Source organism: Lethenteron reissneri, chromosome 1 (assembly GCF_015708825.2).
Source record: "Lethenteron reissneri isolate LAM-NWPU_2019-01 chromosome 1, ASM1570882v1, whole genome shotgun sequence".
NCBI lineage: Eukaryota > Metazoa > Chordata > Hyperoartia > Petromyzontiformes > Petromyzontidae > Lethenteron > Lethenteron reissneri.
The window spans coordinates 4316833-4343759 of NC_083779.1; the positions used below are offsets into that span (position 1 = coordinate 4316833).

The 26927-nt window shown below is 46.7% G+C and overlaps 4 protein-coding genes across 4 annotated transcripts in view; all 4 read right to left on the reverse strand.

Moving 5' to 3' along the window:
• Positions 1 to 26927, reverse strand: part of SNRPA1 (small nuclear ribonucleoprotein polypeptide A') — an 840838-nt gene that overhangs the window by 306631 nt on the left and 507280 nt on the right. The window lies entirely within an intron of this gene.
• Positions 1344 to 3339, reverse strand: LOC133357492 (blood plasma apolipoprotein LAL2-like). Its single transcript, XM_061575492.1, has one exon. The coding sequence runs from the start codon at positions 3220 to 3222 to the stop codon at positions 2647 to 2649; it is 576 nt and encodes a 191-aa protein (XP_061431476.1). The 5' UTR covers positions 3223 to 3339; the 3' UTR covers positions 1344 to 2646.
• Positions 6243 to 8364, reverse strand: LOC133357721 (blood plasma apolipoprotein LAL2-like). Its single transcript, XM_061575852.1, has one exon. It carries the CDS (start codon positions 8245 to 8247, stop codon positions 7672 to 7674), a length of 576 nt encoding a protein of 191 aa, XP_061431836.1. The 5' UTR covers positions 8248 to 8364; the 3' UTR covers positions 6243 to 7671.
• On the reverse strand, positions 11697 to 13788 carry LOC133357262 (blood plasma apolipoprotein LAL2-like). The gene has a single exon (XM_061575160.1). The coding sequence runs from the start codon at positions 13690 to 13692 to the stop codon at positions 13117 to 13119; it is 576 nt and encodes a 191-aa protein (XP_061431144.1). The 5' UTR covers positions 13693 to 13788; the 3' UTR covers positions 11697 to 13116.

Sequence of the window (26927 nt, forward strand, 5' to 3'; positions counted from 1 at the left end):
TCAATTCCGGTTCAGTGATTCTGCACTTGCTCTATTACTATAGTACTATGCCGCCTTCAACTTTAACGAACGACTGTGTGTTTAAGGTGATCGATTTGTCGTATTATCTGGCTGTATAGCAAATGAAAAAATACAATTACTTGACTGTACAAGTAAAATAATTGTGTTTTCATATTTTAGTGTTTTTATTTATTTAGGGCTTCTTTATAACATCATGCTACAGGCCTCGCACTAGCTTACTCCGGCACTATTGTGAGCGACTGCACAGGGGACAATCTTGATTTGAAGCTTTCGTCACTGCAGGAATCCATACTCTTTGGTTCTTTCGGTAAAATCACGTAGGTAGAAAATAAACAATCAATCACGACGTTTCGGGCGCAACACACACACAAGCGTCCGTCATCAGGTGGAAAGCATGGTCATCCAGCCGTGGATAGATCATGGTTAGGTGGTGATGATCAGCAGGACCATGCTTTTCCAGCCTGATGACGGACGCTTGTGTGTGTGCGCCCGAAACGTCGTGATTGATCTTCTTGGTTCTTTGGGTAAAGTCAAGTAGAATTGAAATAATAATAAAACAGGGCTGTCGGAAAGACAGCGTCTGAATGTCTTTCCGACAGCCCTGTTCTTCACCTGAGGATGGCTGCTTGCGTTGTGGCCGAAACGTCGTGAGAATTGTATTTTATTATGTTTTATTTTTATTATTTGATGATTTCCCTTCTACGTGACTTTACTGAAAGAACCAAGAAGATGAATCCCTGCAGTCACGAAAGCTTTAAGTCGTGATTAATTTTATTTTATACCTACGTGACTTTACCGAAATAACAAAAGAGTATAGAGCCTTTGTGTGTGAATGGGATGGTGGTGAACGGTGGCGCAGTGCTTAGGGCACTTTCGTTAACAATCCAAGGCTAAACACATCAGTGGCGATTGATATCGCATTCTTAAGGGCGGCGTCTCTCCTAGGTCGACTCGGCCTTTAAATATAAACGTTTAGTTTCTGGTTCGTAGATTAACAACAGCGTGTGGGGGAGACAAAGGCGGTCGGGCGTGTTGCTTGAACGCTGACACCAACTTGCCAACAACAATCTGTTAAGGCTGTACGGGTCGAACTTTGTCTTTGTATGTTGTTTGTGTATCTTTTTTTACAAAACAACAAATATTTAAGCGGGTATAAAATGGTATTTCTTTTGTTCACGATGATGAAATGGATACAAATCTCTCACTTTCACCGATCACAATTTTTATTGGATTGAACATGAAGTCATGGCTCTAAACACCACAATTATTTGTGTCCGCAAGACAAAAGCAAAACACGAGATTGGACTTGTTGACCAACAACGGAAATGGGCGGCATGCATGCTCGCGTAAATAAAACTTTTTTTTAAACAATGTGTTTAAAGACCGTAATTCATTTTGGGGGAACAAACATCGTCAAGTCATTTCGCACGATTAATAACGGGTTAAGTCTTGAAAGTAAAACAAAATAAACTCGATGTTACCTCGGGAATAACGCGACGGTGATATTTTGAGCTGGAATGACGGCATTCCTACATATACCGTCAAAGCAAAATCTGCGTATTATTATCTGGTTATATTATTTTTTTACACGCATTGTATTTTCCACTAACTCGTTATTAGTCGCGCGAATGTGTATGTAGATATAGAGTTAAGGTGGTCAGCATTTTTTTTTGGTGGGAAACGGTCATATTTAAAAAAAACAAATCTAATTGTAGATTTGTGTTACGTTCGCCACCAAAAAAAAGGCGTAAAGCTGTCTCCTTTCTCGCCACCCGATCACGAATGCGTCCCGTTGCACGTTTCACAAGTACGTAAAGGGAAGAAAAAATACGGGTTTAGCGCAAGGGATCTCTTAAAAATCATTCTCGTAAAACCAAACTAAAATCTACTTCCCACAAAGCGCTTGTCAACTACGCCGACCCTCTTGCAAGTCTCAAAGACGCGAGAGTGTAATTTTGGAAACGTTAACTTGAGTTACATCTCTTTCCCCCGGTTCAAAAGAGCCGGACATAATATTAATCAAAGGACGCAGACCAGATATTGTCCATTCGTTCGTTACTACTACCAAAGGGTGACACACATTTTAGTCGCAGATACCCCAAAAACAAAGATGAAAAAAAATCTCAAAATCCAAGCATGAAGTCGAGCTGAAATCCATGACAAGGATCATGAAGTTTTTGTTGTTGTTAAAATTATCATCGAACATGCAAACTCGAAAGAAAAAAAAACCTCCACACACCACATGAAGGTGAAAATTGTGGACAACTCAATAAAAAAAATGATTCATGCAGACTTTTAAAGAACATTTCAAGCAGTCAAAAAAGTGACCTCCGCCCAAAACTTTCCCGACAGTCCGCTCAAACATTTTTTTTCAGGTGGCCTCGATGATAACTCTGGAGGGCAATCCCCGCCTGCACGTCAAGCTGTCCCACACAACAACCCGAAGAAGCATTTAGGGCAACAACAAAAAATTTCCCCCAAGGAAATGATCACACTTTTTTTTTTCAGAGAGAGCAGCACTTAAGAAAGAGGGGAAGGGCTCCACTACCAACTAAACCTTCTCCACCCTGGGAGGTGGCAGCAACGCACGGCTTTGCCATGACCCCCTCTCCTCGGCAGGACTTCTTATTGAGCGGGTGGCGGCGCGCTCGCGATCTCCTTCACCTCCTTCATCAGTCCAAGGCTGGACATGGTGAGGGCCGTCAAGCCATCTCGTACGCCCTTGAGGGTGTCATCCAGCTTGGCCTTCTTCGCCCGCTCAGCCAGCGCCGCCAGGTAGGCCCACATCACGCCGCGCTTGGACTCGATGAAGCCGCGCACCTTGATGATGAGCGGCGCCGATTCGTGCAGGTGGGCCGTGGCGCGCTCAATGCCGGCCTTGGCCGCCTGCAGGATGGGCACCAGCTTGGCGTTGGCCGCCTCGGCCATCTCCTCGGCGAGCTTGTGCGTCGTGACCCCCTCGGGGAGCGCCTTCGCCTGGAACTCCTCCATGAATTGCTCCACGAACTCGCGGGCCTCGGTCATGATGCCGTCCGCCTTGTCGCCGCTGACCGCCTCGCCGTAGCTGTGCAGCCTCTCGAGCGCCGTCTCCAGGTACGTCTTGCCACTGGCCGGCACCAGCTGCGTCTCGTCGGCTTGGACGTAGGCCGCCAGGACGAGCAGGAGGAGGCCTGCCGCGTGGGTCATCTTCATCGACAGCATGGTGGCGCTTGGAGTTGTTGGGCTGGTGGTGGTCCGGTCTCTCCTTTGACAGTGGCAACTGTCTGTGTGCAGAGAGGAGGTCTCGTTGGCTGCTGGAGAGCAAGAGTGGAGAGTGGTGGCGGTGGTGAGTGCTTATATAGGGATCGGCTGGTCCACCAGCTCCACGTGTTGACCAATTCCTCCTCCTCCCCCCAACCCACCCCCATCCTTGTCCTCATACAGGGCCGGGCCAAAGGGGTGGTAGCTGGAGGGCTCCCGTCACAAGAACGAGGAGGTCTGGCTGCCTGCCGCTTGGATACCGGCCAGCGGGAGCAAGCCAGGAAATTTTGTGGACACGGAGACACGAGGAGCTGAGATTGCATTGACAGGACATGGTCAAGGTACATTTGATGATGAGTGCAGAATGCGTACATGCATGTTCAGACATTCGTGCATACATAATCAGACATGCATGCATACATGCGCAACAAAAGACAAAGGCATACACACACGCAAGGCATCGATCCCCCGTATATCCTTGACAGCCCTTTTGGGGAAAGTGCTGTTTGTGAGCACCTATGATGACCTACACTGAGCACAAGGGGGTGGGTGGCCAGCACCACGCCCGGCCGCATCATCACGGTGGCTGTGAGATGTTAACTACCTCGCCTGGTATGCAAGAGCTCGTGGGTTCGATCCCGACCCTGACGCCTGCTGCTGTATATTTGGAGTTTGCGAGTCTCGCATCATCATCACGGTGGCTAGAAGATGTTAACTACCTCGCCTGGTGTTCAGGAGGTCGTGGGTTCGATCACGACCATGACGCCTGCTGTATATTTGGAGTTTGCGTGTCTCTCTCTCTCCCCATGGTCGCGTGGGTTTATCTCTGGGTCCTCCATTTTTTCCCTCCACACTTTCCCCAACAGTCTGTTAAGGCTATACGGGGGATCTTGTCTTTGTTTGTAGGGGGATCTGTGTAACGTGTGTGTGTGTGTGTAACGTGTGTGCCACGTGTGTGTGTAACGTGTGTGTGTGCTGTGTAAAGTGTGTCTGGAAGATGTGTGTGTGTAACAAGTGTGTGTGTAACGTGTGTGTCTGTAAAGTGTGTGTGTTAGTGTGTGTGTGTAAAGTGTGTGTGTAACGTGTGTATGTGTAACGTGTGTGTGTAAAGTGTGTGTGGTAGTGTGTGTAACATGTGTGTAACGTGTGTGTGTGTAAAGTGTGTGTGTGTAAAGTATGTGTGTAACGGTTCTTTTCCGTTGGATCGAGGGGGCTAAACGGGCACGACACGGGCTAGAGAAGAGATGGAGCTGATGCGGTTACGGGAGGACGTGGAGCTGAGCGGACTTGCGATGAGCGGTACCAGCGGTGTCAAGATCGACCTCTGTGGAGGATCGTGAAGGACGCTGCTGCTGCTGGGCAGTTGGAGGCAGTCGCCCTCCAGCGCTAAATGCCTTCAAGCTATCAATTCCGGTTCAGTGATTCTGCACTTGCTCTATTACTATAGTACTATGCCGCCTTCAACTTTAACGAACGATTGTGTGTTTAAGGTGATCGATTTGTCGTATTATCTGGCTGTATAGCAAATGAAAAAATACAATTACTTGACTGTACAAGTAAAAAAATTTGTGTTTTCATATTTTAGTGTTTTTATTTATTTAAGGCTTCTTTATAACATCATGCTACAGGCCTCGCACTAGCTTAATCCGGATACTGTTGTTGTAATAACAGCCATAGAGGGTTCACGTGGGGATTGGCTTTCCGGTCCTGCTTTGTAGCCAATAAGGGATGAGCCAGGGAGCATGGCCTCGGCGTGATCGCGGCATGTTAGCAGGGGTGATTGGCCTGGCCAATCGGGGCCTCAGCTAATGGGGAGCCGGATCAGAGGCGTGGTCCCGGGATTGACAGGGAACCATCGGGAACGGTCAACGCTGTCCATGGAGGATTGACTGGGGGGTACCACGTGACGAAGGGATTAAGAGAGAGAGAGAGAGGAGTCGAGAGCAGACTTTGGAACGAGAAGAGCAGGAGTCACGCGCATACGGGGGCTCTGGGTGCCACGTGCGCGGTGGGGACTTGGCGGGAAGTCTGCCCTCTCTCCGTTGTCTGCCAGCAACGTAGAGTGTGTGTGTAAAGTGTAACTGTGGAAGTTGAAAATAAAAAGGACAGATTCCGGAAGCCGTCTCAAGAAGGTTTATTACATTGTGAGCGACTGCACAGGGGACAATCTTGATTTGAAGCTTTCGTGACTGCAGGAATCCATACTCTTTGGTTCTTTCGGTAAAGTCACGTAGAAGGGAAATAATAAAATAATAAAAATTAAACATAATAAAATACAATTCTCACGACGTTTCGGCCACAACGCAAGCAGCCGTCCTCAGGTGAAGAACAGGTCTGTCGGAAATACAACATCTGAATGTCTTTCCGACAGCCCTGTTCTTCACCTGAGGACGGCTGCTTGCGTTTTGGCCGAAACGTCGTGAGAATTGTATTTTATTGTTTTATTTTTTTTTATTTTTTTATTTCCCTTCTACGTCACTTCACCGAAAGAACCAAGAAGATGAATCCCTGCAGTCACGAAAGCTTTAAGTCGTGATTGATTTTATTTTATACCTACGTGACTTCAACGAAATCACCAAAGAGTATAGACTATAGAGCCTTTGTGTGTGAATGGGATGGTGGTGAGCGGTGGCGCAGTGCTTAGGGCACTTTCGTTAACAATTCAAGGCTAAACACATCAGTGGCGATTGATATCGAATTCTTAAGGGCGGCGTCTCTCCTAGGTAGACTCGGCCTTTAAATATAAACGTTTAGTTTCTGGTTCGTAGATTAACAACAGCGTGTGGGGGAGACAAAGGCGGTCGGGCGTGTTTCTTGAACGCTGACACCAACTTGCCAACAACAATCTGTTAAGGCTGTACGGGTCGAACTTTGTCTTTGTATGTTGTTTGTGTATTTTTTTTTAATAAAACAACAAATATTTAAGCGGGCATAAAATGGTATTTTTTTTTGTTCACGATGATGAAATCGATACAAATCTCTCACTTTCACCGATCACAATTTTTATTGGATTGAACATGAAGTCATGGCTCTAAACACCACAATTATTTGTGTCTGCAAGACAAAAGTAAAACACGAGATTGGACTTGTTGACCAACAACGGAAATGGGCGGCATGCATGCTCGCGTAAATAAAACTTTTTTTTAAACAATGTGTTTAAAGACCGTAATTCATTTTGGGGGAACAAACATCGTCAAGTCATTTCGCACGATTAATAACGGGTTAAGTCTTGAAAGTAAAACAAAATAAACTCGATGTTACCTCGGGAATAACGCGACGGTGATATTTTGAGCTGGAATGACGGCATTCCTACATATACCGTCAAAGCAAAATCTGCGTATTATTATCTGGTTATATTATTTTTTACACGCATTGTATTTTCCACTAACTCGTTATTAGTCGCGCGAATGTGTATGTAGATATAGAGTTAAGGTGGTCAGCATTTTTTTTTGGTGGGAAACGGTCATATTTAAAAAAAACAAATCTAATTGTAGATTTGTGTTACGTTCGCCACCAAAAAAAAGGCGTAAAGCTGTCTCCTTTCTCGCCACCCGATCACGAATGCGTCCCGTTGCACGTTTCACAAGTACGTAAAGGGAAGGAAAAATACGGGTTTAGCGCAAGGGATCTCTTAAAAATCATTCTCGTAAAACCAAACTAAAATCTACTTCCCACAAAGCGCTTGTCAACTACGCCGACCCTCTTGCAAGTCTCAAAGACGCGAGAGTGTAATTTTGGAAACGTTAACTTGAGTTACATCTCTTTCCCCCGGTTCAAAAGAGCCGGACGTAATATTCATCAAAGGACGCAGACCAGATATTGTCCATTCGTTCGTTACTACTACCAAAGGGTGACACACATTTTAGTCGCAGATACCCCCAAAACAAAGATGAAAAAAAATCTCTAAATCCAAGCATGAACTCGAGCTGAAATCCATGACAAGGATCATGAAGTTTTTTTGTTGTTAAATTTATCATCGAACATGCAAACTCGAAAGAAAAAAAAACCTCCACACACCAGATGAACGTGAAAATTGGGGACAACTCAATAAAAAAAAAAGATTCATGCAGACTTTTAAAGAACATTTCAAGCAGTCGAAAAAGTGGCCTCTACCCGAAACTTTCCCGACAGTCCGCTCAAACATTTTTTTTCAGGTGGCCTCGATGACAACTCTGGAGGGCAATCCCCGCCTGCACTTCAAGCTGCCCCACACAACAACCCGAAGAAACATTTAGGGCAACAACAAAAAATTTCCCCCAAGGAAATGATCTCACGTATATATTTTTTTTTCAGAGAGAGCAGCACTTAAGAAAGAGGGGAAGGGCTCCACTACCAACTAAACCTTCTCCACCCTGGGAGTTGGCAGCAACGCACGGCTTTGCCATGACCCCCTCTCCTCGGCAGGACTTCTTATTGAGCGGGTGGCGGCGCGCTCGCGATCTCCTTCACCTCCTTCATCAGTCCAAGGCTGGACATGGTGAGGGCCGTCAAGCCATCTCGTACGCCCTTGAGGGTGTCATCCAGCTTGGCCTTCTTCGCCCGCTCAGCCAGCGCCGCCAGGTAGGCCCACATCACGCCGCGCTTGGACTCGATGAAGCCGCGCACCTTGATGATGAGCGGCGCCGATTCGTGCAGGTGGGCCGTGGCGCGCTCAATGCCGGCCTTGGCCGCCTGCAGGATGGGCACCAGCTTGGCGTTGGCCGCCTCGGCCATCTCCTCGGCGAGCTTGTGCGTCGTGACCCCCTCGGGGAGCGCCTTCGCCTGGAACTCCTCCATGAATTGCTCCACGAACTCGCGGGCCTCGGTCATGATGCCGTCCGCCTTGTCGCCGCTGACCGCCTCGCCGTAGCTGTGCAGCCTCTCGAGCGCCGTCTCCAGGTACGTCTTGCCACTGGCCGGCACCAGCTGCGTCTCGTCGGCTTGGACGTAGGCCGCCAGGACGAGCAGGAGGAGGCCTGCCGCGTGGGTCATCTTCATCGACAGCATGGTGGCGCTTGGAGTTGTTGGGCTGGTGGTGGTCCGGTCTCTCCTTTGACAGTGGCAACTGTCTGTGTGCAGAGAGGAGGTCTCGTTGGCTGCTGGAGAGCAAGAGTGGAGAGTGGTGGCGGTGGTGAGTGCTTATATAGGGATCGGCTGGTCCACCAGCTCCACGTGTTGACCAATCCCTCCTCCCTCACCCCCCCCACCCCCATCCTTGTCCTCATACAGGGCCGGGCCAAAGGGGTGGTAGCAAGAGGGCTCCCGCCACAAGAACGAGGAGGTCTGGCTGCCTGCCGCTTGGATACCGGCCAGCGGGAGTAAGCCAGGAAAATTTGTGGACACGGAGACACGAGGAGCTGAGATTGCATTGACAGGACATGGTCAAGGTACATTTGATGATGAGTGCAAAATGCGTACATGCATGTGCAGACATTCGTGCATACATAATCAGACATGCATGCATACATGCGCAACAAAGCCAAAGGCATACACACACGCAAGACATCGATCCCCCGTATATCCTTGACAGCCCTTTTGGAGGAAAGTGCTGTTTGTGAGCATCTATGATGACCTACACTGAGCACCAAAGGGGTGGGTGGCCAGCACCACGCCCGGCCGCATCATCACGGTGGCTGTGAGATGTTAACTACCTCGCCTGGTATGCAGGAGCTCGTGGGTTCGATCCCGAACCTGACGCCTGCTGTATATTTGGAGTTTGTGTGTCTATCTCTTTCTCGTCATCATCATCATGGTGGCTAGGAGATGTTAACTACCTCGCCTGGTACGCAGGAGGTCGTGGATTCGATCTCGACCCTGACGCCTGCTGCTGTATATTTGGAGTTTGCGTGTCTATTTCTCTCTCATCATCATCATCACGGTGGCTAGGAGATGTTAACTACCTCGCCTGGTACGCAGGAGGTCGTGGATTCGATCCCGACCCTGACGCCTGCTGTATATTTGGAGTTTGCGTGTCTATCTCTCTTCCATCATCATCATCACGGTGGCTAGGAGATGTTAACTACCTCGCCTGGTGTGCAGAAGGTCGTGGGTTCGATCCCGACCCTGACGCCTGCTGCTGTATATTTGGAGTTTGCGTGTCTCTCTCTTACTCATCATCATCACGGTGGCTATGAGATGTTAACTACCTCGCCTGGTGTGCAGGAGGTCGTGGGTTCGATCCCGACCCTGACGCCTGCTGCTGTATATTTGGAGTTTGCGTGCCTCTCTCTCTTTTATCATCAACACGGTGGCTAGGAGATGTTAACTACCTCGCCTGATATTCAGGAGGTCATGGATTCGATCCCGACCCAGACGCCTGCTGCTGAATATTTGGAGTTTGCGTGTATCTCTCATCATCATCACGGTGGCTAGGAGATGTTAATTACCTCGCCTGGTGTGCAGGAGATCGTGGGTTCGATCCCGACCCTGACGCCTGCTGCTGTATATTTGGAGTTTGCGTGTCTATTTCTTTCTCGTCATCATCATCATGGTGGCTAGGAGATGTTAACTACCTCGCCTGGTGTGCAGGAGGTCGTGAATTCGATCCCGACCCTGACGCCTGCTGTGTATTTGGAGTTTGCGTGGGGTTCTTGTCTTTGTTTGTAGGGGGATCTGCGTAACGTGTGTGTGTAACGTGTATGTGTAACGTGTGTGTGTGTAACGTGTGCGTGTTAGTGTGTGTGTGCTGTATAAAGTGTGTCTGTAACATGTGTGTGTAACGTGTGTGTGTGTAACGTGTGTGTGTGTCACGTGTGTGTGTGTAAAGTGTGTGTGTCACGTGTGTGTGTGTAAAGTGTGTGTTAGTGTGTGTGTGTAAAGTGTGTGTGTGTGTAAAGTGTGTGTGTAAAGTGTGCGTGTTAGTGTGTGTAACAAGTGTGTGTGTGTGTAACGTGTGTGTGCGTGTAAAGTGTGTGTGTCACGTGTGTGTGTGTAAAGTGTGTGTGTAACGTGTGTGTGTGTGTGTAAAGTGTGTGTGTAACGTGTGTGTGTGCGTGTAAAGTGTGCGTGTAACGCTTATTTTTCGTTGGATCGAGGGGGCTAAACGGGCACGACACGGGCTAGAGAAGAGATGGAGCTGATGCTGTTACGGGAGGACGTGGAGCTGAGCGGACTTGCCGATGAGCGGTACCAGCGGTGTCAAGATCGACCTCTGTGTAGGAGGATCGTGAAGGACGCTGCTGCTGGGCAGTTGGAGGCAGTCTCCCTCCAGCGCTAAACGCTTTCAAACTATCAATTCCGGTTCAGTGATTCTGCACTTGCTCTATTACTATAGTACTATGCCGCCTTCAACTTTAACGAACGACTGTGTGTTTAAGGTGATCGATTTGTCGTATTATCTGGCTGTATAGCAAATGAAAAAATACAATTACTTGACTGTACAAGTAAAATAATTGTGTGTTCATATTTTAGTGTTTTTATTTATTCAGGGCTTCTTTATAACATCATGCTACAGGCCTCGCACTAGCTTACTCCGGCACTATTGTGAGCGACTGCACAGGGGACAATCTTGATTTGAAGCTTTCGTGACTGCAGGAATCCATACTCTTTGGTTCTTTCGGTAAAATCACGTAGGTAGAAAATAAACAATCAATCACGACGTTTCGGGCGCAACACACACACAAGCGTCCGTCATCAGGTGGAAAGCATGGTCATCCAGCCGTGGATAGATCATGGTTAGGTGGTGATGATCAGCAGGACCATGCTTTTCCAGCCTGATGACGGACGCTTGTGTGTGTGCGCCCGAAACGTCGTGATTGATCTTCTTGGTTCTTTGGGTAAAGTCAAGTAGAATTGAAATAATAATAAAACAGGGCTGTCGGAAAGACAGCGTCTGAATGTCTTTCCGACAGCCCTGTTCTTCACCTGAGGATGGCTGCTTGCGTTGTGGCCGAAACGTCGTGAGAATTGTATTTTATTATGTTTTATTTTTATTATTTGATGATTTCCCTTCTACGTGACTTTACTGAAAGAACCAAGAAGATGAATCCCTGCAGTCACGAAAGCTTTAAGTCGTGATTAATTTTATTTTATACCTACGTGACTTTACCGAAATAACAAAAGAGTATAGAGCCTTTGTGTGTGAATGGGATGGTGGTGAACGGTGGCGCAGTGCTTAGGGCACTTTCGTTAACAATCCAAGGCTAAACACATCAGTGGCGATTGATATCGCATTCTTAAGGGCGGCGTCTCTCCTAGGTCGACTCGGCCTTTAAATATAAACGTTTAGTTTCTGGTTCGTAGATTAACAACAGCGTGTGGGGGAGACAAAGGCGGTCGGGCGTGTTGCTTGAACGCTGACACCAACTTGCCAACAACAATCTGTTAAGGCTGTACGGGTCGAACTTTGTCTTTGTATGTTGTTTGTGTATCTTTTTTTACAAAACAACAAATATTTAAGCGGGTATAAAATGGTATTTTTTTTGTTCACGATGATGAAATGGATACAAATCTCTCACTTTCACCGATCACAATTTTTATTGGATTGAACATGAAGTCATGGCTCTAAACACCACAATTATTTGTGTCTGCAAGACAAAAGTAAAACACGAGATTGGACTTGTTGACCAACAACGGAAATGGGCGGCATGCATGCTCGCGTAAATAAAACTTTTTTTTAAACGATGTGTTTAAAGACCGTAATTCATTTTGGGGGAACAAACATCGTCAAGTCATTTCGCACGATTAATAACGAGTTAAGTCTTGAAAGTAAAACAAAATAAACTCGATGTTACCTCGGGAATAACGCGACGGTGATATTTTGAGCTGGAATGACGGCATTCCTACATATACCGTCAAAGCAAAATCTGCGTATTATTATCTGGTTATATTATTTTTTTACACGCATTGTATTTTCCACTAACTCGTTATTAGTCGCGCGAATGTGTATGTAGATATAGAGTTAAGGTGGTCAGCATTTTTTTTTGGTGGGAAACGGTCATATTTAAAAAAAACAAATCTAATTGTAGATTTGTGTTACGTTCGCCACCAAAAAAAAGGCGTAAAGCTGTCTCCTTTCTCGCCACCCGATCACGAATGCGTCCCGTTGCACGTTTCACAAGTACGTAAAGGGAAGAAAAAATACGGGTTTAGCGCAAGGGATCTCTTAAAAATCATTCTCGTAAAACCAAACTAAAATCTACTTCCCACAAAGCGCTTGTCAACTACGCCGACCCTCTTGCAAGTCTCAAAGACGCGAGAGTGTAATTTTGGAAACGTTAACTTGAGTTACATCTCTTTCCCCCGGTTCAAAAGAGCCGGACATAATATTCATCAAAGGACGCAGACCAGATATTGTCCATTCGTTCGTTACTACTACCAAAGGGTGACACACATTTTAGTCGCAGATACCCCAAAAACAAAGATGAAAAAAAATCTCAAAATCCAAGCATGAAGTCGAGCTGAAATCCATGACAAGGATCATGAAGTTTTTGTTGTTGTTAAAATTATCATCGAACATGCAAACTCGAAAGAAAAAAAAACCTCCACACACCACATGAAGGTGAAAATTGTGGACAACTCAATAAAAAAAATGATTCATGCAGACTTTTAAAGAACATTTCAAGCAGTCAAAAAAGTGACCTCCGCCCAAAACTTTCCCGACAGTCCGCTCAAACATTTTTTTTCAGGTGGCCTCGATGATAACTCTGGAGGGCAATCCCCGCCTGCACGTCAAGCTGTCCCACACAACAACCCGAAGAAGCATTTAGGGCAACAACAAAAAATTTCCCCCAAGGAAATGATCACACTTTTTTTTTTCAGAGAGAGCAGCACTTAAGAAAGAGGGGAAGGGCTCCACTACCAACTAAACCTTCTCCACCCTGGGAGGTGGCAGCAACGCACGGCTTTGCCATGACCCCCTCTCCTCGGCAGGACTTCTTATTGAGCGGGTGGCGGCGCGCTCGCGATCTCCTTCACCTCCTTCATCAGTCCAAGGCTGGACATGGTGAGGGCCGTCAAGCCATCTCGTACGCCCTTGAGGGTGTCATCCAGCTTGGCCTTCTTCGCCCGCTCAGCCAGCGCCGCCAGGTAGGCCCACATCACGCCGCGCTTGGACTCGATGAAGCCGCGCACCTTGATGATGAGCGGCGCCGATTCGTGCAGGTGGGCCGTGGCGCGCTCAATGCCGGCCTTGGCTGCCTGCAGGATGGGCACCAGCTTGGCGTTGGCCGCCTCGGCCATCTCCTCGGCGAGCTTGTGCGTCGTGACCCCCTCGGGGAGCGCCTTCGCCTGGAACTCCTCCATGAATTGCTCCACGAACTCGCGGGCCTCGGTCATGATGCCGTCCGCCTTGTCGCCGCTGACCGCCTCGCCGTAGCTGTGCAGCCTCTCGAGCGCCGTCTCCAGGTACGTCTTGCCACTGGCCGGCACCAGCTGCGTCTCGTCGGCTTGGACGTAGGCCGCCAGGACGAGCAGGAGGAGGCCTGTCGCGTGGGTCATCTTCATCGACAGCATGGTGGCGCTTGGAGTTCTTGGGCTGGTGGTGGTCCGGTCTCTCCTTTGACAGTGGCAACTGTCTGTGTGCAGAGAGGAGGTCTCGTTGGCTGCTGGAGAGCAAGAGTGGAGAGTGGTGGCGGTGGTGAGTGCTTATATAGGGATCGGCTGGTCCACCAGCTCCACGTGTTGACCAATCCCTCCTCCTCCCCCCCCTCCACCCCCATCCTTGTCCTCATACAGGGCCGGGCCAAAGGGGTGGTAGCAAGAGGGCTCCCGCCACAAGAGGAGGTCTGGCTGCCTGCCGCTTGGATACCGGCCAGCGGGAGCAAGCCAGGAAATTTTGTGGACACGGAGAAACGAGGAGCTGAGATTGCATTGACAGGACATGGTCAAGGTACATTTGATGATGAGTGCAAAATGCGTACATGCATGTGCAGACATTCGTGCATACATAATCAGACATGCATGCATACATGCGCAACAAATGACAAAGGCATACACACACGCAAGACATAGATCCCCCGTATATCCTTGACAGCCCTTTGGGGAAAAGTGCTGTTTGTGAGCACCTATGATGGCCTACACTGAACACAAGGGGGTGGGTGGCCAGCACCACGACCGGCCGCCTTTGTCTCCCGAGTGGCGATGTTTACTCACTGCACCAGGTACTCATTTGAGGCTGAGTCGACCTAGGAGAGGCCCGGGACCAGTTCAGATAATCGTCACGCTGGTGTTGGCCGTAAGCGGGAAACGAACTCGGGTCGCCGAGTTCGTACAGCTCCAATGAGTTAGACAAAGAACCCCGTGTAACATGAATGGACTTTTGGAGCGGGTGCTGTTAGCAAGCACCGATAAAGCCGGGCAAAGCACACGAGGGGCCGGGCGGGTGACCAGCACCATACACGGCCGCCTTTGCATTGCCCAGAGGTGATCTAAAATTACTACACCCAGGTTCTCATTTATGGTTGAGTCAACTTATAGGGAAGGACCAGAACAAACACTTAGGCTGCAGGCATTTTATTTTGCGTATCTGGAGGTATGTGCATGCAATCACCACCTGGCAGGTGTGTACGAAACGAACAGTTCGACTCCTGCCGCTGCAGGTTTCATTCATTCATAGGTAACACATACATTCGGTGCGATGGGCGATGCTGAACTGCAGGCCACGGTGAACCATTCATCTGTCAGCAGCTTCGCCCGCACCGACCAGCGTGGTGAAGTCTGATCAAACAACCCCCTCTTCCCCAACGATGATTGACGCGGCATGTGAAGGGGGAGAGAGGCCTCCATCCAAAATCGGATAGACCAAAGACCGCATGTAAAAAAAAAAGTTAGAGATAAAATGTTGACAAGTTCTTATGTAATCAAGGACACACCGTTCCCTCCATTGCAAACGAGATAATCTCATTGGGCCCCAGCATGGTTAAATAAAGGACTTTGGCACGGGCAGATGCATAATCTCGCTGCCTTTCATTTTGTCCCAGACAAACACACAAAATAGCAAACAGAGAAACATTTTGACATAGACAAACACAGACACACACGCGTGCGCGCGCATGTGTGTGTGTCTGTGCGTGCGCAAGTATAGCCTTTAACAGGCACTGACTCCCCATTGCCGATCTTTACACACTGCACCAGGTACTATATTTTTAGGCTGAGTTGACCTAGGGGAGGCACAAAATTCGCCACTGTTATCGGTCGTGAGAGGGAATTTTTCTCAGGTTGTTGGATTTGACACGCAGCGCGCTAACCACTACCACCACTCCCCAAGTAAATACACAAGGGGCAAAGACAAAGATCCCCCCTATAGCCTTAACAGACTGTTGGGGCAAGTGATGTTAGCGAGCACCTATAACGGACACACACAGATGCACAAACACAGTCAAACCAACATACACACATCATCACCATCGCCATGCAATCAGTTGTCGTGCTGCAATGCTACCATCCATCTCACTCCAGCAGACATGCTGGACATCACCATTCGAACCTCATTTGCCAGTAACAAAATATGATAATTGTTTTTTTACCCTTTTATCTGGCAACAAAACTGACACCTTTTTTACAAGGAGTTATGTTTGCATTAACCACAATACCTGCAGTCGTAATGCGCCTTTTTGGCGTCATCTGGTCCAACCCATGTGAGACTAGGCTCTAAAGAAAGCTGTCTCGGGTGTGGACCAATCAACTTCAAGGACAGTGCATATATTATCAGAGTTGTGTTTTTTGTTTGCATTCCGACTGCAGGTATTGTGGTTAATGCAAACATGACTCCTTGTAAAAAAAGGTGTCAGTTTTGTTGCCAGATAAAAGGGTAACAACCAATTATCATGCTGGACATCCTCTAAGGCTCGTTCTTATTTTTTTGGGCTGCCATTCCATCATCAATCTCATCCATCGGCCATCATCCATCCTAGCCTTCATATGTCCTACCCAAACCCACTTAATTTCCTCAATGGTCAATATGTTTCCTTTAATTTGTATTGATTCTCTGATCCATGCGTTCCCCCTTTCTCTCTCTCTCTCAATGTAATTCCCAAGCCATGCACCTCTCCACGTGCCATTGAGCACTTGCCAGATGTTCTTCCGTCGTCTTTGTCAATGTCCATGTTTTCTGAACGATGTGTCGCAGGAGGCAATGAGCACTCATTGAAAACATTCACACGCATTGCTAAGTTGTTTTTCACGACGAAATTCACTTTTACAGCAACGCGCTGTGACCTCCCCTCCTACCTTCGTTTGTAAATGTAACTATCTTGATCCCGTCCTCTTTTCAATAATTGCCCAAAATATACTCTTTGGTTCTTTCGGCAAAATCACGTAGGTGAAAATAATAATATAATAGAATAAAATAAAAATGAAAACAACTAAATTTCATTTTTCTTTTCTTTTATTATTATTTTCACCTACGTGACTTTACCGAAAGAACCAAAGAGTATAGATCCTTGCAGTCACGACAACTTCAAGCCCAAAATATACACGGACATAAGTATGAAAATGCTTATTCTGCTGTGTTTTCCAGTTGTGACGCCTCAAACAATTATTTTTAAATATTTTCTTATACGGCCAGAAGGTGACAGTACAGCAAGTAGGTTGTCGACCTCTCTCATGAAGAATTTGTTTTCATCATCACCCCCCTTGTATGCTCACTGGATTTTCTCCAGGAGCCTTCAAACTCCCAGATGTAACTTGCTGATCTGCCCATACAGGACATCTGTGTAAAACAGCTTCATAGCTCATCGGATTCCTGCTGCAGACTAAATGAACATTCTGATTCTAATATATATTATAAAAGCCCGGCGTTACGTTTGTCCGATTGTCTGTCAACTAAATGATAAGAGTCTTTCAAAAGGCCTGAATCAAACATTTATTAATTTAAAAAAGTGGAGCCTCCCCACCCCAGATGCGGGGTTAAAAAGTTGATCCAACATATTTGCAAAAATTGTCGACCTACCTACAATAGAGTCAGTAGTATCTGCTATTGAGTCCGTAGTATCTACTGTAGAGTCAGTAGTATCTGCTATTGAGTCCGTAGTATCTACTGTAGAGTCAGTAGCATCTACTATAGAGTCAGTGGTATCTACTATAGAGTCGGTAGTATCTACTATAGTCAGTAGTATCTACTATAGAGTCAGTAGTATCTACTATAGAGTCAGTAGCATCTACTATAGAGTCAGTAGTATCTACTATAGAGGCAGTGTCTACTATAGAGTCTGCAGTATCTACTATAGAGTCAGCAGTATCTACTATAGAGTCAGTAGCATCTACTATAGAGTCAGTAGTATCTACTATAGAGTCAGTATCTACTATAGAGTCTGCAGTATCTACTATAGAGCCAGTAGTATCTACTATAGAGTCAGCAGTATCTACTATAGAGTCAGTAGTATCTACTATAGTCAGTAGTATCTGCTATAGAGTCAGTAGTATCTACTATAGAGTCAGTAGCATCTACTATAGAGTCAGTAGTATCTACTATAGAGGCAGTGTCTACTATAGAGTCTGCAGTATCTACTATAGAGTCAGCAGTATCTACTATAGAGTCAGTAGCATCTACTATAGAGTCAGTAGTATCTACTATAGAGTCAGTATCTACTATAGAGTCTGCAGTATCTACTATAGAGTCAGCAGTATCTACTATAGAGTCAGCAGTATCTACTATAGAGTCAGTAGTATCTACTATAGTCAGTAGTATCTGCTATAGAGTCAGTAGTATCTGCTGTAGAGTCAGTAGTATCTACTATAGAGTCAGCAGTATCTACTATAGAGTCAGTAGTATATACTATAGTCAGTAGTATCTACTATAGAGGCAGTGTCTACTATAGAGTCAGTGGTATCTACTATAGAGTCAGTAGTATCTACTATAGAGTCAGCAGTATCTACTATAGAGTCAGTAGTATATACTATAGAGTCAGTATCTACTATAGTGTCAGTAGTATCTACTATAGAGTCAGTAGCATCTACTATAGAGTCAGTAGTATCTACTATAGAGTCAGTAGTATCTACTCTACAGTCAGTATCTACTATAGAGTCAGTAGTATCTACTATAGAGTCAGTAGTATTTACTATAGAGTCAGTAGTATCTGCCATTGAGTCCGTAGTATCTACTGTAGAGTCAGTAGTATCTACTATAGAGTCAGTATCTACTATAGAGTCAGTAGTATCTGCTATTGAGTCCGTAGTATCTACTATAGAGTCAGTAGCATCTGCTATTGAGTTCGTAGTATCTACTGTAGAGTCAGTAGTATCTACTATAGAGTCAGTATCTACAATAGAGTCAGTAGTATCTGCTATTGAGTCCGTAGTATCTACTGTAGAGTCAGTAGTATCTGCTATTGAGTCAGTATCTACAATAGAGTCAGTAGTATCTAATATAGAGTCAGTAGTATCTACTGTAGAGTCAGCAGTATCTACTATAGAGTCAGTAGTATCTACTGTAGAGTCAGTAGTATCTACTATAGAGTCAGTAGTATCTACTGTAGAGTCAGTAGTATCTACTATAGAGTCAGTAGTATCTACTGTAGAGTCAGCAGTATCTGCACACATAGGGGTGGGGGGGGCATCAGCGGGGGCGACGGGCGAGGCGTAAATCACCGAGAAGCCCTCCCGCAGGTGCTAGAATTTCGGTGGCCAAATGCCCAACTTTGCAATGTTGCAAAACACTCCTGAAAAAAAGTCTTGAGACTCAGTGAGAATCATACCACCTTTGGGAGAAGTCAACGGCGTTTGTTCTATACCACAATAGACCCTGCCAGAGGAATGGGGTTTCAAAACAGAGATGAGCTTTGCAAAACGTTTTCTTCACTTCATAAAACAGACACTTTGCCATTTAAGTGACTTAATGATTAGCCAAGAAAAAAAAAATTCGCATCGCTGTTCATACATCGGTTTTTTTTTCTTTACTTTATTTAATTTTTTGTCTTTTTCCACACTTTTAATCTGAATGTACTATCGGCGTCGTGTCCTGAGATGAAAAATCGAAGTAGAAGCATTGTGGGACATTGCATCACTCCATATTAAAGAGCGATCCGCAGAAGTAGATATCACAGAAGTGCTTCTGAGAAATAACTCATTTTTACGACACTAGAGGGCAGCATCTTCCCACCCACTCTGCCACAGGGAGTAATGTTCACCGTGTGACATTCAAACTGAAGACTTTTTTTCTCAGAGCTTTAATTTCAGCAAACTTAGTGCGGAACCAAATGTTTATATGATGGATTTTTTTCTTTCGTGCAGTCGTTGGTGGCTAGGCTGAGACCATCAACTCATTAAACTTGGAAACCAGTTTAAACACAGGTGGCTGTGACATGCAATCAAACCCAGACATCAGCAGTGTCAACTCAGCGCCCTGCCCTCTGAGCCACCGGCTGTTTCCAACATACGTCTACGTTATTCATTATCGTCGCCGAGTGTCTGATGTCAATTCGCATGATCTTTTGGAAGGGCTCGAAAGCAGACATTTGGCACAAAATATAGTCAAGTTGTGAGCTTAAATTAGAGTCACAATTTACAGCTCTTTGTAAAATACACTGCTGTATAAACGTCTCACCGCACCGTTACCATCTCTGACATTTAATCCTTAACAATGTATTGAGAGTTAAATTTTAACGTACAATTTTTATTGAGGGGCTCTGTGTTGTCTCGGTGTGGTCTGAGACTGTTTTTGTTGTTGTTTTACTGCCTTTCCGAAGCTTGGGAATTGATTATGCTACTTTAACTAATATACTTTATTTTGTTTTATTAAAGGGGCACCACTGTGGTGAGATGGTATCTTTCCAGCCTGGTATGCAGGAGGTCGGGGATTCATTCCCAACCCTGACGCCTGTATATTTGGAGTTTGCACGTTCTCCCCGTGATTGCATGGCATTTTTTTCCGGGTGCTCCGGTTTTTCCCTTCACATTTACGCACATGCATTAAGGCTATTTAGCTTGTTTTGGTGCTATAAATGTCCAAATGATGGGCCACTTTGTTGAGCTTCTGAAAAATAAGTTAATGCCTCAGTGGGCTTTGCCGGGTATGATCGGGATAGTTTAGTTGTATTTGTATGTGTTTTGGGTAATTTCTTTACATTTAAACTTAATTTGGAGCTTTCGTGACTGCAGGAATTACTCTACCTGGTTGATTACGTTCTTCGTGAGAATGCTAAATTTGAGAGAGAGATAAAACGGTTATGTTATCCGACGCTCTGTTGTATTACATTACATTTCTAAGTATACTAGATTTGTTTCTATTTCATTTATACCTGATGATGATTGCTTGTGTTGCAATCGAAACGTCGTATGCTAGTATTTAATTTATTATTTTATCTTTATACGTGACTTTACCGAAAGAACCAAAGAGTAATTCTTTACCTTTATTGTGCTTTGCACTCCTATCGTATTTTTGTATTGTTTATTTCTGTAACGTTCTTACCCGCCCCAACTGGACATCTGTGAAAAAGAGATTTGTAGCCCATCGGATTCCTCCAGTATAAATAAACATTCTGATTCTGATTCTCGTGCGGCTGCGATCCTTGGGTTATCACGTAGGCTTTGCGACCAATCGACACGTTTATATTTACGCGATCTAACCCCAAAAAAAACCTTCATTGTGACTATGGCCTATTACTACGGGAATTGATAATGTGAGAATAGTGATCCATTATTGTATAATGTTATCTGACAGCCAAGGCGCCTTTTATGTTTCAGCCAAATTAATGTAGCCCAAACACTTCCTGAGTGTCTCCACACCCTTTCAAGTTAACCACCATGTGTTTTGGCCATCCTAATGTAATGTGAGGATATATCCGGGTCGCTGACGTATCACAACTCGTTACGATGATTGGCTCTGCCGGTCCTGGCCCATAGCCAATGGGGGGAAGTCTAGGGGCGTGGCCCTGACGTAATGGGAAGGTGACATCTGTAAGTAGAGGATTGGTTCTGCCGGCTTGAGCCACAGCCAATGGGTGGACGAGTCAGGGGCGTGGTCCTGGGAGCGTACGATGGAGTCTAGAAGATTCCATAGAGGTTAACCAGGATTGGTTGAAAGGTACCACGTGACCCGGGTATTAAATAGGGGTGGAGACGAACAACACGTGGTCAGATCTGGAACGAACGTAGGGTGAGGCCACGCGGGAGCGGGGTCCAGGCTGCCACATGGCTGCGCGCGTCTCTCTCTGTCCCTCTCACGCTTTCTGTCAGCAGCGTGAAGGAGTGTTGTAAAGGAAAGACAAATAAAGACCGGATTCCAGAAGTCGCTTCCACGACCTTTATTACACTAACTTCAGCAGTGTGCCAGCTGCATTTTCGTAGGCTAGCGTTCTGGGCGTGTGATGATGGGGGAAACCTCATCCATAATCCCAACCAGAGTGGAGTTTTAGAGGTCTACCACCCCAACCACATCCTCAGGATATACTGCCCCTCCTATAGTGGATATAATGCCTTTCCTATAGTGGATGCGAGATGTGTAGTAATGATCAGCTGAATAATGGCGGATTTCCACACAACTCTGTCTAAAATGTACCAGTCTTGTGGGGTCTTTTATTGACATGCTAATTTCTCTTCTCCAGCAGCTGCTCCAGCAGACCCACCTCTCTCTCTGCCCCTCTCTCTCTATTTAAGGCCTCCACACAGAGGCATTGGGTCTCTGTGTGTCTATGTTGTGTGTCTGTTTATGTGTGTCTCTGTGTTGTCTCTCTCTCTGCTTGTGTGTTTGTCTGTGTGTCTATGTGTGTGTCTCTCTCTGTGTGTCTCTGTGTGTCTCTCTCTGTGTCTCTGTGTGTGTGTCTCTGCTTGTGTGTCTGTCTGTGTATCTATGTGTGTGTCTCTCTCTGTGTCTCTGTGTTGTCCTCTATCTGTGTCTCTGTGTGTGTCTCTCTCTGCTTCTGTGTCTCTCTGTGTGTATGTTGTGTGTCTCTCTGTGTGTCTCTGTGTTGTCTCTCTCTGCTTGTGTTTGTCTGTGTGTCTCCGTGTCTGTATTTGTCTCTGTCTCAAATTTAGTTCTACCTGATGACAGTTGCTTGTGCTGCAATCGAAACGTCGTATTCTATTATGTAATTTATTTTCTTTCTACGTGACTTTAACGAAAGAACCAAAGAGTGATATGAGATTACTTTGCTCTTCACTGTGGATGTGCTTATAGGAAATGTCAATTGGGCTGATACTATTTACTTGTCTAAAAATGCGAACTCTGTACTTGATATGCATTCTATGTAGACGACGAAGGGTTGCAATAAGATCACGGGTGTGCTGACCGCTTTGAATGGGCACGTTGACGATCTGTGCAAAGCCCAGACTCAGTTAACAAAGTTAAGTTGACTGCAGTAGGCATTTCATTATAATCAACACGAATGTTGAAATCTCTCAAGATGAGTATAATTTTACAGGAATACATATATGGACACTAGTGCATAGTGATGTCTCAACCTTTGTATGCGCTGGCTGCTCTATATTGTTTCTTTTTATGTTTTTAAAGATTGTTTCCTACCAAATACTTTCGTGTGCATAAAACTAAAATGTAACACAAACGTAAAATCAGGATGACATGCGCATTGCAGAAGGTTCACCTCTAGTGCTGATATAACTTTGCTTATTTACAGTTGAAGAATTATTCCAGAGATCATAGCTTTGGATAGATATTTTAGATTTTGTTTGATGTTTTCCTGTAATGAATTTCTATTTCACGATGCGGGGAGGTCGATCGTAACGATCGGACACAAACACAAACAACCACTCTGACGATGAAACTCAGAAGAAGGCGAGGTAGTTTTTCATTTAACATGCCGTTTTTTTAAATTAAATTTCAACCAAATAAAATATAAATAACATTTCACGACGAGACTTGAATTTAACGGATGACTTGGCATTGCCAGTAAACTAACATTCTGGAGATTCACAAGCAAACCTGTTGCTCTATCCCCTAGGATTGGGGTTACGTTTGGGACCAGCTTAAGGGTCAGGATTAGGTCTAATGCGTGAAGGTCAGGGTAAGCTGAATATAGGGTAAGGGTCTGGGTTCGGGCTATGATCACGTCTAACCGTAAGTGTCAAATTGAGAGTTAGGGATACAATGAATTGTATTCTGTATTAAGGGCCAGGATTAGATCTCATGAGTTTGGACCAGGGCTAGTAATAGGGTTAGCTCAGGGTTTGGTCTAAATGATCTGGCTAGAATTATTGCCTGGAATAAAACGAAATCAATAGTGTATTGAGGGCATCTATGCAGAATCAATTATACTTCACAGTGACTCACACATCAAGCAGTTTCACACATTGATTTCATCAGTAAGTCTTTTAATTGGCTTTTATCATGAACAACAACATCATTAAAAACATCAACATTAACAGTGTCAACAAATGCTTTGAGCACGTGCTACAATATGCTAGTTCTGTTCAATTTAGCACCTTTCTATTCGTAATGGATGATGGTGATGATGATAATGGTGATTATGATGATACATCACGTTGATCGACGCGTTTCATTTTTTATCAGCACCGTTTTCATGATTCTCAAATAATTATCAACAATTGCGATGACGACAGCAATGGTCACAACGACGACGATGCTGGGGATGATGGCGGTGGTGGTGGTGGTGATGTTAGCAATGTTATAAACACACTGTTGTTATTCTTCTCACACGATTTCTCGCGACTTCGTGAGAGGCACCGACCCCAATGAGTGGTAAAAGATTCGACGTGTGTGTTAAAACGAGGTGTTATTTTCAAGGTAAATACAATTCTCTCAATGCATGGAAAATTTGGTTCACACAGTGTCAACAACCACCACCATCAGCAACAGCAGCACCGCTGCCTTCTTCAGCCAGAGTCGTACTTATGCCACCAGGCTCTGCTCCATCTCTCCCAGCTGCTTGAGCAGACGCGAGGTCTCCTGGCTGATCCCGGCCGCGACCTTCATCACCTCGTCGCGCACCCTGCTGGCCTCCTCCCCCTGCGCGGCCGCCACGGCGCGCTCCATGAGCTCGATGGCGAACGCCCGCGCCTCCTGGGCCTTGGCCACGGCGAACTCGCGAGCCCTCTCCATCTCGGGTGCCGCCTTCTCGGCCAGACGCTGCGTGAAGTCGCGCGCCTCGCTCAGCTTGGCCTCGGCCATCTCGCGAGCCCTCTGCAGCGCCTCCTCGGGATTCTCCAAAGCCATCAGCTCGGCGATCTGCTCCTGGGCGCGCTGGGCCAGCGAGCGGGCGTACTCCTCGGCGAGCACCTTGGCCTTCTCCACCGTGGGCGCCATCTTCTCCATGATGGACTGCGCGTACGCCGCCGCCTCCTGGCCCTTGGTGTCGGCGAAGTCCCGGGCCTGCTCGAGCGCCGGCCGGGCCTCCTGGGCGATGATGGCGAGCTGCTCGTGCGTCATCTTGGTCAGCCAGCGGCCGTACTCCTCCACGATCTCCTGCGTGTTCTTGAGCAGCGGCACCGCTTGCTCCTGCATCTCCTTGCTGAGCTGGGCGGCGAGCTCCCGGGCCCTCTCTCCGGCTGGCACGGCCTTGGTCTGGAACTCTTCGACGAAGAGGCGGGCGTATTCTTGGGCGGCCTCAGCCAGCGGCGACACCAGGCCATCGTCGGAGGCCACAAATCGCTCGCGGATCTGCTCCAAGTAGGTCTTGGGTGGGGGGTCGTTGAAGAGGATGTTGGCGGTGGCCGTGGAGGCCAGCACCAAGCCGCACAGCAGCAGAGCGACGGAGGACTTCATGGTTTTCTTCGCGCTTGTCGTCGTTGTTTCGTATGTGAGGCTCGGAGCGATTGGCAGGCTTGACCGGTCGCTGTGGCTGGATGTCTATCGGAGCTCCCGTTGTTTATATACGCGCTTTGGCAGTTTCGAGCAATTAGCAGTTTCGTTATCGCCGGTGTGAGAGGTGGCGTGTGGCGGAGCGAAGGTCGCCGATGCGTCGCGTCACTGAGTGGAAGTCCCAAGTCTTGCACACGCGGCAGGGAGTGTAATTAGTCCGATCAAAGGTACACGTGAGCTGGCTACTGCAAACAAGCATATTTTCATCGCTCCATCTCCTTTGGCTGTTCATCTCGTCGATTGGCCATAATCCCATCTAGCCATGATCCGTGCTGCCCAAGCTATACTTATTTTTCTTAATAGTTTACATTAGGATGTCTCTAACTTGCTTACATTCTCTCAGCCATGTGTTCCTCTTCTTGTCGCTCAGTCTAGTTCCAAATACGCTCCTGTCCACGCTTCTTTGCACACTATCCAGTTCAGATTCTAATTAGTTTGTTAGTCTCTATGTTTTCAGATCCATATGTCAGAGTGGGCAATGAGCACCGATTTAAGTCTTTATTCTTGAAGCACATCAGTACGTTGCTCTTATCAAATTCTGTTTTCCAAACACCACTCCTTCCTACTGTCATACAAATCTTTGTTTGATCATGTTGGTCCCGGTTCATTTTAAATAATTCCACTAAGTGTGCACAGCTATGAAGGTTCCCATTAACTATTCCGCTGTGTTTTCCAGTTTATCACCCCAAACATAAACAGTTTTATTTTAGCCAGAGGATGACAGTACAGCAATTAGGTTGGTGAGGTACCCGGGATAGGCTCCGCCGCATCAGCCATTAGCCAATCAGGATTGAGTGGGATCATCTGGGCCAAAGTTCAAGGGCGGAGATGAGGGGTGCTCTCGGGGAACCATCGGGAAGGTTCGAGAAGGGGCGTTGCTAGAGGCTGGACTGGGCTCCGCGTCAGGGGGTTATAAGGGGAAGCAGGAAGGGGCCTGAGGTCAGTCTGGGAAACCTTGAGGCGGGACCACGTCTCGCGCCTCCGGCACGCCAGCGGCCACGTGGCGGTTGTCTCCTTACGCGCCGTCAGCCAGCGGTGCGCAGGAGCGGGGAGCTTAAGCGAGCCGTGCACGGGACAACACCAACTAACGCCGCGCAACGAAGAACGTACAGTGATTTCGGGAAATGCAACATGGAGCTATCCAGCCATTAAACAAATAAATAAAGAAGACATAAGTCAGAGATCGTCGTCGCTGTGATTTATTACATAGGTATAGTTCTACATAACCATAGGTCTACATAGGTATAGGTCTACATATACACATATAAAACAGCCCAGATATGTCCTTCTGTGACTGTGATTAACGCCCCCAGATTGGTTGAAGTGCGTCACGTGACCGCGAGCTAGCAGCCAACCAGAGGTGCGCCCCTCCCAAACATGTACGCCCTCGGATTGGTTGAAGTGCGTCACGTGACCGCAAGCTGCCCACTTCCAGAAGCAGCAACATCACGGCCAAAGCACCAGAGACGCAGCCACGGAAAGCTGACGCTCGATCCACTGCTGGATGAAGGCCCACCGCACGTTGTGCGAGTGAATCGTAAGGATTTACTTGACCAGTCTGTTGGGGGCCGCCTCGGGCTGTGTAGTTCAGGGACGCTGCAGGTTGTGGTTGTGCGCATAACCTAGTATGTAATACTCGCTTTACTACCCGGCTTCGCCCGGGACAAGGATTCTTGTCTTGGATTAATACACGGGCAACGCGGAGGGTTGGGGGTAGGGGGTGCGTGACGTCAGCAGGTACACTGCGTAACGCTGCCGCATGCGGGTGACATCAGAGATGTGACGTCACTGCTCACTTGCCGTGAAAAATATATCCATTACTGTGCGCCCCCCCCCCCCCCCCTTCGAAAATACAAAAGTCTCTTTGTTTAATTGTGTACAGTCTGGAAGCTACCCACATTCCAAATTTCAAGTTTTGTTGCATGTTGGGAAGTATGCTAAACATTTCGAACAGTCACACATATTCACAAATTTCCCT